General features: G+C 46.0%; 1 protein-coding gene across 1 annotated transcript in view; it reads left to right on the top strand.

Moving 5' to 3' along the window:
• The first annotated feature begins 4,579 nt into the window (after positions 1-4,579).
• Positions 4,580-11,612, top strand: part of bud13 (BUD13 homolog) — a 7,916-nt gene continuing 883 nt past the window's right edge. The window contains exons 1-8 of the mRNA XM_065005022.1: positions 4,580-4,745; positions 5,811-5,904; positions 6,043-6,127; positions 6,213-6,623; positions 7,087-7,397; positions 7,662-7,770; positions 10,817-10,955; positions 11,275-11,465. Of these exons, the coding sequence (XP_064861094.1) occupies positions 4,603-4,745; positions 5,811-5,904; positions 6,043-6,127; positions 6,213-6,623; positions 7,087-7,397; positions 7,662-7,770; positions 10,817-10,955; positions 11,275-11,465 (1,483 nt within the window). The 5' untranslated portion in view covers positions 4,580-4,602. The remainder of the gene's footprint in view (positions 4,746-5,810; positions 5,905-6,042; positions 6,128-6,212; positions 6,624-7,086; positions 7,398-7,661; positions 7,771-10,816; positions 10,956-11,274; positions 11,466-11,612) is intronic.

Here is an 11,612-nt window from a genome sequence, read left to right as displayed (position 1 = left end):
GTTAAACTGGAAAATATTCTCTGAATAAAATTGATTTGTTTTTAACAAACTGGTTGTCTGTTTGTAGTGGATTGTCTAGGACCCCGTTTAGATGAGGAACGCTGGGTGGGAGTGTCCAGGTTTACATTGGTCCATATTATTCAGTGGGATTCATTTGGTTAGTAACTGAGCTTCAATATTCGTAAACCAACTAGGGTGAGTATGAAGCCAGGATATGGATTTGTGCCAAATCGAGCACTGAAGACGAGGAGAGCAACACTGAGTTGCAGGACGAAGAACAATTTGTTTGAAAAAAGGAGGAACTCTTTTTGTTTGGAACTGGTTTGGCTTCAAGATATTTGACCTCGACCAACTGTAAGTTGACGCATTGTGCCAGCGGTTTTTACCACCTGAACCCTGCATGTGCGCATAACTCTACCAGAATGCGTGCAGAAAGTCCCAAGACTTCAAGACCTGCACTCCGCTGTCACTCAAGGTGTCATTCGTTAGTGGTACTCCCTATGGCAAGAAGCGGAATGAGAACGAGTGCAGTTGCAAAAAACATGAAACCAATAAAGTTGAATCTAAATCTAGGTAAGAGAGACCTAGTCGTATCTGCAAAACATGTCTGCCAGAACTCTACACAGAAGGGTTATCGAGTTATCAACGCAAATATGTAAAGCTGCATTCTCTACCACTGAAGACTTAAGGTCAAGCCGGACCACAGAGCCATACATTAGCCTCGGCATTCATTCCATTGACAACTGGAAGCTGCAAAGCAAATGCCTTCAGACCTTATTTCCCAGAAGACCACACCGGAGAAATAATCTCAGCTGGGCTGAGGGAGGCACTTCCATCCGGGAAGTGAGAGTCGCTTCAAGTATGTATGACTACCGACAGTGGCTCGGACATAGTCAAAGCATTGGAGCTGAACAAATGGACAAGACGAGGGTGTTTCCCGCCCCATACACCTTTTTGATATGCCACACTTGTCAGGTGGATGGATTAACTCGGAAAAGGAGAAATGCTCACTAACAAGGATGTTAGTCTTGGGTCTCAACCCTGCCCTGTGCAACTGGGTACTGGACTTCCTGACGGGCCGCCCCCAGGTGGTGAGGGTAGGTAACATCTCCACCCCGCTGATCCTCAACACTGGGGCCCCACAAGGGTGCGTTCTGAGCCCTCTCCTGTACTCCCTGTTCACCCACGACTGTGTGGCCACGCACGCCTCCAACTCAATCAAGTTTGCGGACGACAACAGTGGTAGGCTTGATTACCAACAACGAAGAGACGGCCTACAGGAAGGAGGTGAGGGCCCTCGGAGTGTGGTGTCAAGAAAATAACCTCACACTCAACGTCAACAAAACTAAGGAGATTGTGGACTTCAGGAAACAGCAGAAGGAACACCCCCCTATCCACATCGATGGGACAGCAGTGGAGAGGGTAGTAAGTTTTAAGTTCCTCGGCGTACACATCACAGACAAACTGAATTGGTCCACCCACACAGACAGCATCGTGAAGAAGGCGCAGCAGCGTCTCTTCAACCTCAGGAGGCTGAAGAAATTCGGCTTGTCATCAAAAGCACTCACAAACTTCTACAGATGCACAATCGAGAGCATCCTGTCGGGCTGTATCACCGCCTGGTACGGCAACTCCTCCGCCCACAACCGTAAGGCTCTCCAGAGGGTAGTGAGGTCTGCACAACGCATCACCGGGGGCAAACTACCTGCCCTCCAGGACACCTACACCACCCGATGTCACAGGAAGACCATAAAGATCAAGGACAACAACCACCTGAGCCACTGCCTGTTCACCCTGCTATCATCCAGAAGGCGAGGTCAGTACAGGTGCATCAAAGCAGGGACCGAGAGACTGAAAAACAGCTTCTATCAAGGCCATCAGACTGTTAAACAGCCACCACTAACATTGAGTGGCTGCTGCCAACACACTGACTCAACTCCAGCCACTTTAATAATGGGAATTGATGGGAATTGATGTAAAATATATCACTAGCCACTTTAAACAATGCTACTTAATATAATGTTTACATACCCTACATTATTCATCTCATATGTATACGTATATACTGTACTCTACATCATCTACTGCATCCTTATGTAATACATGTATCACTAGCCACTTTAAACTATGCCACTTTGTTTACATACTCATCTCATATGTATATACTGTACTCGATACCATCTACTGTATCTTGCCTATGCTCCTCTGTACCATCACTCATTCATATTCATGTTGCTCTTGCTGCGGGCGATTCCCTGATCCACCTCTACGCAGACGACACCATTCTATATACTTTCGGCCCGTCATTGGACACTGTGCTATCTAACCTCCAAACGAGCTTCAATGCCATACAGCACTCCTTCCGTGGCCTCCAACTGCTCTTAAACGCGAGTAAAACCAAATGCATGCTTTTCAACCGATCGCTGCCTGCACCCGCATGCCCGACTAGCATCACCACCCTGGATGGTTCCGACCTTGAATATGTGGACATCTATAAGTACCTAGGCATCCGCTACAAGACCATGGTGCTTGCCTACGGAGCTGTGAGGGGAACGGCACCTCAGTACCTCCAGGCTCTGATCAGGCCCTACACCCAAACAAGGGCACTGCGTTCATCCACCTCTGGCCTGCTCGCCTCCCTACCACTGAGGAAGTACAGTTCCCGCGCAGCCCAGTCAAAACTGTTCGCTGCTCTGGCCCCCCAATGGTGGAACAAACTCCCTCACGACGCCAGGACAGCGGAGTCAATCACCACCTTCCGGAGACACCTGAAACCCCACCTCTTTCAGGAATACCTAGGATAGGATAAAGTAATCCTTCTCACCCCCTCCCCCCTTAAAAGATTTAGATGCACTATTGTAAAGTGGTTGTTCCACTGGATGTCTTAAGGTGAACGCACCAATTTGTAAGTCGCTCTGGATAAGAGCGTCTGCTAAATGACTTAAATGTAAATGTAAATGTAGGTGTCTGGCTAGACTGCAAACTCTCCTTCCAGACTCACATCAAACATCTCCAATCGAAAATCAAATCAAGAGTCGGCTTTCTATTCCGCAACAAAGCCTCCTTCACTCACGCTGCCAAGCTTACCCTAGTAAAACTGACTATCCTACCGATCCTCGACTTCGGCGATGTCATCTACAAAATGGCTTCCAACACTCTACTCAGCAAACTGGATGCAGTCTATCACAGTGCCATCCGTTTTGTCACCAAAGCACCTTATACCACCCACCACTGCGACTTGTATGCTCTAGTCGGCTGGCCCTCGCTACATATTCGTCGCCAGACCCACTGGCTCCAGGTCATCTACAAGTCCATGCTAGGTAAAGCTCCGCCTTATCTCAGTTCACTGGTCACGATGGCAACACCCATCCGTAGCACGCGCTCCAGCAGGTGTATCTCACTGATCATCCCTAAAGCCAACACCTCATTTGGCCGCCTTTCGTTCCAGTACTCTGCTGCCTGTGACTGGAACGAACTGCAAAAATCGCTGAAGTTGGAGACTTTTATCTCCCTCACCAACTTCAAACATCAGCTATCCGAGCAGCTAACCGATCGCTGCAGCTGTACATAGTCTATTGGTAAATAGCCCACCCATTTTCACTTACATTATTCCCATACTGTTTTTATACTGTTTTTTATTTATTTACTTTTCTGCTCTTTTGCACACCAATATCTCTACCTGTACATGACCATCTGATCATTTATCACTCCAGTGTTAATCTGCAAAATTGTATTATTCGTCTACCTCCTCATGCCTTTTGCACACATTGTATATAGACTGCCCATTTTTTTCTACTGTGTTATTGACTTGTTAATTGTTTACTCCATGTGTAACTCTGTGTTGTCTGTTCACACTGCTATGCTTTATCTTGGCCAGGTCGCAGTTGCAAATGAGAACTTGTTCTCAACTAGCCTACCTGGTTAAATAAAGGTGAAATAAATAAAAAAATAAAAAATATATATCTTTATGTACATATTCTTTATCCCTGTACACTTGTGTGTATAAGGTAGTAGTTTTGGAATTGTTAGCTAGATTACTCGTTGGTTATTACTGCATTGTCGGAACTAGAAGCACAAGCATTTCGCTACACTCGCATTAACATCTGCTAACCATGTGTATGTGACAAATAAATTTGATTTGATGTCGCTGTCGCTGTCATGTTCCCTAAAAATACTTTTAGAGGCTGTGGTCTCCTTCTCACCCACCCACCAGGGTTATTCCACAAAATCTTGATTTCTGAACTCGTCCTAAGTTAAAACATTAGCGTTGTTTAAAAATTAAAATAAACATATTTTACTTGCATTATTCGAGGTCTGACAACACTGACAGCAAATAAATCCTCTAAATGACAATATTTTAATTTGGGAGAAATGTTGCTGGTTTATAGAATAAAACAAATATGTTAATTTTACACAAACACATAGTAAAACCAGAGAACGATAATTTTGCAGTGGTTTCTTCATTTCTTCCAGAGCTGTATATTTATGAAGTCTACTCTTCATTGACAAAACAATATAGAAAACGCGGCATTTCGTGACGTTCATTGCACTGTTTGTCCCTCGGTCCTCTCCGTTCCCTAATGTAGGTGAACTGTTTTCAAAATGGCTGCGTCCACGAATGACAGTAAAGGAGCGTCTCTCTCCAAATCCGAGTATCTGAAACGTTATTTATCTGCAGATGGAGACGCCAAGAAGTCAAGGGAGAAGAAGGCTAAAAAGAAATGCATTAAAGCTACAGGAAAAGGGTGAGTATGTGTGAAAACACCGTGGGAATATGAAGTTAAACAGTCAGGCAGTAGCTAACGTTAGCATGCTAGCCCTACTACAGTGTGATAAGTTTGTTATGCTAGCCAGCTAACGTCGATGGTCGATGTTTCGCTGTAGTTTCTAACCTCTGTTGCCGAACTCCAGTAGCTAGCTAACTAGCTGGCTAGCATTAAAAAAAGTTGTTATTTGGCAGTAGTTTCTAACCGCTCTGTTAACGTAAACTCGTACATCCCCTTGGTCCGTACAATTGCCCTTATTTTAGAGCCCCAAAAACGTAATACTTCCAGATCAACTGTAATGTCAATACCATTGTAAAGCACAATTTTCCCATTTCCAACAGAATCAATTACATGACTTTAACGCTGCCCGTTTCTGCATAATTCAAGCAGGCAATGAGCCCCCGTCGGGTCTTTTTAAAAATGGCGGGTGGGGAAGCGAAACTAATGCGTGATAGTGAGACTGAGAGATGTTGTGTGGGAAAATTGCTTTTTTTCACACGATCTGTCCAACTTATCACCTTATCGCCTCTAAAATGTAAAATAAAACACTATAAAGAGTTTATATAATGTGTCATTACATACCTATTTGGAGGTTTGTGTCGAATTTGAATTGGGTTTTTAGGGCGGTGCTAAAGTGATCTTAGAAGTGAACAGCGGCTTTGAGAATGATGATAGCATGCAATGATGACGAAAAAAATGACTAGGTTTCCCCCCCCCTTACCCCCGTCACTGTCCATTTCTTGTTTTTAAATGATGATAGAAGTGCTACACCTGGTGGAGAGAGATTGTAAGACAGAAATAGTTGCTGTATGCGTGCTGTACGTTACGACATGACACGTCAAGATGTAACGCAGGGTCAGTTTTCTCAACTTTTCTCCAATACTATAGAACCATTACCATGTCGATCAACGCTTGAATAAAAACCTAGTTCACCAATTTTGACGTCAACAGTCGCTACAGTCCCATTAGTTTTCTTTGTTTGAATGTTGCGGTTGCGCATATTTGTACGGAATGGGGTGAGTTTACATTACTCGGTCTGAGCAGGATGAAGATAGTAGATGACGATGTGGATTGGAAACAGCTGGCCGGCGAGGAGAAGGGGAACGAAGAGGAGGAGGAAGAGGAGGAGGCGCCAGTGGTAAATAATGCTACATAACTAACTTCACTGTCACTTTGTTTTCAGTTGGGGTGACCTTTACCAAAAACATAATTTTAGAGTGGCTAGCTAGTGCTCTGATCCACTCACCTGTGTCTCTCGCTCTGTATTGTGTGTCAGGTTGCTGAGGTGATAGACGAGCGTCCAGATGAGATCAAACGCCTGGAAGCCTTCAGGACCAGCAACAAATGGAGAGTGATGGGAGGTGAGCCAGACAGCAGTGGAGGTGCACTCAGGTGTTGTCTGCTGCATGGTGTGTGTGTGCTAATATATATATTCTCTCTGTTCAGCTGATGAAGAGGTCCCAGAGGAGGAGGAACAGAGAGTTCGACACGATTCGCCAGAGCCCCTGTCACTCAGAAAGCAGCGTCATGATTCGCCAGAGCCCCTGTCACTCAGAAAGCAGCGTCATGATTCGCCAGAGCCCCTGTCACTCAGAAAGCAGCGTCATGATTCGCCAGAGCCCCTGTCACTCAGAAAGCAGCGTCATGATTCGCCAGAGCCCCTGTCACTCAGAAAGCAGCGTCATGATTCGCCAGAGCCCCTGTCACTCAGAAAGCAGCGTCATGATTCGCCGGACGTCTCTCCACATAGGAGGATTGGACATGAATCCCCCGATGCGTCTCTTCGTAGACTGAAGCCTAGCGTTCCTCCATCATCATCATCATCATCCCAACCCCCCCACAGGACACACAGCAGAGGTGAGACCTGACCCCTAACCTCTGACCCTGAAATCATGGACAAGTTCCGAGGTGTATTCGCTTGGAATCAAACTGAGAAAGACCAATCTCAATTTGTCCAATAGAAACAAACAAAAATTCTCTGTTTGGAGTAAACAGTTTCTGTTGCAAAACGTTTTGCTACAGTTTGCGACTAATGAATACAATCCATGTTAACATCCATTCAAAGACAAATCTCTCTATATAACCCTGGGGTGTATTCATTTAGTACCAGTTTTGCAACGGCAACCGTTTCCTCCAAATGGAAGTTGTTTTCTGATTTAAAAGGTCCATATTGGACAAATTCTGGTGGGTCCTTCCCTGTTTCATTCTGTTTGGTTCCGTTGGTTCCTAATTAATACTCCCCTACTCTACAGCCTGGGTTGTAGTTCACCACGTTCTTGGTTAAGTTCTGAAGTCATTATTATTATTTTTTATTCTTCAGATTCATCTCCGTCCAGGAAAAAAGCAAAGTCTTCGTCGTCTGCTCGTGTTGGCCAGCGCTCTTCAGGGTCTGAACAATCCCCACCCAGGAGGCGGGCTCAGAACGGGCCCGGCTCAGACTCAGACCAATCACCTCCAAGGAAAAGGACGCAGATGGGAGGGGCCTCTGATTCTGACCAATCACCGCCCAGGAGAAGGCGAAAGGGAGGGCAGAACTGTGATTCTGACCAATCGCCCCCTAGGAGGCGAACCCATGGTGGCAGGGGCTCAGACTCTGACCTCTCCCCCCCTCGTAGGCCTGACCAATCACAGGTGAGCATGTGGAGCTGAAGGGAAGAGGCACAGAAATTCAAGTATTAGGCCACGTTCAGTTGACATATGTTATGGAATGTTGCAGATAGAAATGTCATGAATAGAGCCAACATGAATGCCCTATTCTACATGTCAGAGAGGCATGTTTGTTCCACATAGCATATTTCTATTTGAACGTTCCGAAACAATGCATCCTGCTGCCCCTGTAGCTAGGTAGAGAAGTTTTGTGGAAGCTTTGCTTTCTAACATCTGTGTGTGTGTTAGTCTCGGAGCATGCTGTCAGGAGCCGCAGCAGGACTGGTATCAGTGGAGGTTCTAAGAAGAGAACAGGAGGAGAACCGACGCAGAGACAAGATCAACCAGCCGCTAGAAGGTACTACTGACACCACACACCCTCCCACTGTATGTTACTATAGTACACCAGACACACACCCTCCTGCTGTATGTTACTATAGTACACCACACACACACCCTCCTGCTGTATGTTACTATAGTACACCAGACACACACCCTCCTGCTGTATGTTACTATAGTACACCAGACACACACACACCCTCCTGCTGTATGTTACTATAGTACACCAACACACACACCCACCCTCCTGCTGTATGTTACTATAGTACACCAGACACACACCCTCCTGCTGTATGTTACTATAGTACACCACACACACACACACCCTCCTGCTGTATGTTACTATAGTACACCAGACACACACACCCTCCTGCTGTATGTTACTATAGTACACCAGACACACACCCTCCTGCTGTATGTTACTATAGTACACCAGACACACATCCTCCTGCTGTATGTTACTATAGTACACCAGACACACACCCTCCTGCTGTATGTTACCACACACACCCTCCTGCTGTATGTTACTATAGTACACCACACACACACACACACACACCCTCCTGCTGTATGTTACTATAGTACACCAGACACACACCCTCCTGCTGTATGTTACTATAGTACACCACACACACCCTCCTGCTGTATGTTACCAGACACACACCCTCCTGCTGTATGTTACTATAGTACACCACACACACACCCTCCTGCTGTATGTTACTATAGTACACCACACACACACATCCTCCTGCTGTATGTTACTATAGTACACCACACACACACCCTCCTGCTGTATGTTACTATAGTACACCAGACACACACCCTCCTGCTGTATGTTACTATAGTACACCACACACACACCCTCCTGCTGTATGTTACTATAGTACACCACACACACACCCTCCTGCTGTATGTTACTATAGTACACCAGACACACACCCTCCTGCTGTATGTTACCAGACACACACCCTCCTGCTGTATGTTACTATAGTACACCACACACACACCCTCCTGCTGTATGTTACTATAGTACACCACACACACACCCTCCTGCTGTATGTTACCAGACACACACCCTCCTGCTGTATGTTACTATAGTACACCACACACACACCCTCCTGCTGTATGTTACTATAGTACACCAGACACACACCCTCCTACTGTATGTTACCAGACACACACCCTCCTGCTGTATGTTACTATAGTACACCACACACACACCCTCCTGCTGTATGTTACTATAGTACACCAGACACACACCCTCCTACTGTATGTTACCAGACACACACCCTCCTGCTGTATGTTACCAGACACACACCCTCCTGCTGTATGTTACTATAGTACACCACACACACACCCTCCTGCTGTATGTTACTATAGTACACCACACACACACCCTCCTGCTGTATGTTACTATAGTACACCACACACACACACCCTCCTGCTGTATGTTACTATAGTACACCACACACACACACCCTCCTGCTGTATGTTACTATAGTACACCACACACACACACCCTCCTGCTATATGTTACTATAGTACACCACACACACACCCTCCTGCTGTATGTTACCAGACACACACCCTCCTGCTGTATGTTACCAGACACACACCCTCCTGCTGTATGTTACTATAGTACACCAGACACACACCCTCCTGCTGTATGTTACTATAGTACACCAGACACACACCCTCCTGCTGTATGTTACTATAGTACACCACACACACACCCTCCTGCTGTATGTTACTATAGTACACCACACACACACACCCTCCTGCTGTATGTTACTATAGTACACCAGACACACACACCCTCCTGCTGTATGTTACTATAGTACACCACACACACCCTCCTGCTGTATGTTACTATAGTACACCACACACACACCCTCCTGCTGTATGTTACCAGACACACACCCTCCTGCTGTATGTTACTATAGTACACCACACACACATCCTCCTGCTGTATGTTACTATAGTACACCAGACACACACACCCTCCTGCTGTATGTTACTATAGTACACCAGACACACACCCTCCTGCTGTATGTTACTATAGTACACCACACACACACCCTCCTGCTGTATGTTACCAGACACACACACCTCCTGCTGTATGTTACTATAGTACACCAGACACACACCCTCCTGCTGTATGTTACTATAGTACACCAGACACACACCCTCCTGCTGTATGTTACTATAGTACACCACACACACACACCCTCCTGCTGTATGTTACTATAGTACACCACACACACACCCTCCTGCTGTATGTTACTATAGTACACCACACACACACCCTCCTGCTGTATGTTACTATAGTACACCACACACACACCCTCCTGCTGTATGTTACTATAGTACACCAGACACACACCCTCCTGCTGTATGTTACTATAGTACACCAGACACACACCCTCCTGCCAGTACACCACACACCCTCCTGCTGTATGTTACTATAGTACACCAGACACACACCCTCCTGCTGTATGTTACTATAGTACACCAGACACACACCCTCCTGCTGTATGTTACTATAGTACACCACACACACACCCTCCTGCTGTATGTTACTATAGTACACCACACACACACCCTCCTGCTGTATGTTACTATAGTACACCACACACACACCCTCCTGCTGTATGTTAGTGTATGTATGTACAGTCTGCTGTGCTCACTAGGTGGTGTTTGCTAGCGCTAGTCTGCTGTGCTCACTAGGTGGTGTTGGCTAGCGCTAGTCTGCTGTGCTCACTACATTTACATTTAAGTCATTTAGCAGACGCTCTTATCCAGAGCGACTTACAAATTGGACTAGGTGGTGTTGGCTAGCGCTAGTCTGCTGTCCTCACTAGGTGGTGTTGGCTAGCGCTAGTCTGCTGTGCTCGCTAGGTGGTGTTGGCTAGCGCTAGTCTGCTGTCCTCACTAGGTGGTGTTTGCTAGCGCTAGTCTGCTGTCCTCACTAGGTGGTGTTGGCTAGCGCTAGTCTGCTGTGCTCGCTAGGTGTAATACTATGTGGTGTGTTATACTAATCCATCTGTTCTGTCTCTCTCCTGCAGATGCGTCTCGAAATGCGGAGACTGTGTTCAGAGATAAGAGTGGGAAGCGGAGAGACATCGAGACAGAGAGAGAGGAGCAGAGGAGGAAGGCTGGAGAGAAGGCAGAGAAAGACCTGAAATATGCCCAGTGGGGGAAAGGGTGAGAGAGACTGTGTGTGTGTAGTATGAATGTATATTTATCTTTACTATTTTCTACATTGTAGAATAATAGTGGACCTCAAAACTATGAATTAACACATATGGAATCATGTAGGAACCAAAAAAAGTGTTAAACTAATCTAAATATATTTTATATTCTTCAAAGAAGCCACCCTTTGCCTTGATGACAGCTTTGCACACTCTTGGCATTCTCTCAACATTGATTAAACAAGTGACATCAATAAGGGATCATAGCTTTCAGCTGGTCAGTCTGTCTGTCATTTATGTGTGTGTGTGTGTGTGTGTCTGTGTGTGTGTAGGGTGGCCCAGGGCCAGATGCAGCTGCAGAATGTTGAGGATGCGTTGAAGGAATCCCAGAAGCCTCTAGCACGTTCCTGTGATGACCAGGACCTGGACAGGATGTTGAGAGAGCAGGAGAGAGAGGGAGACCCCATGTTGGCCATGATGAGACGCAAAAAGGACAGAGACAGCAAACTACGAGGAGTCAAAGGTGTGTGGGTGGGGGGGTGTATTGTGGCTCTAGGGCCACATTGGGATTTCAACGTTCAGCAAAAGGCCGCACCTATTTATTTATTTTGGGGGCTGATTTTTTTTTTTTCTCTACAAGCAATTTGTAGGCCAGAAAAACAGCAGTTAT

Source organism: Oncorhynchus nerka, linkage group LG19 (genome assembly GCF_034236695.1).
Source record: "Oncorhynchus nerka isolate Pitt River linkage group LG19, Oner_Uvic_2.0, whole genome shotgun sequence".
In the NCBI taxonomy this organism is placed as follows: domain Eukaryota; kingdom Metazoa; phylum Chordata; class Actinopteri; order Salmoniformes; family Salmonidae; genus Oncorhynchus; species Oncorhynchus nerka.
Note: the sequence above shows the minus strand (reverse complement) of the source record. Positions and strands in the feature narration are given on the sequence as shown.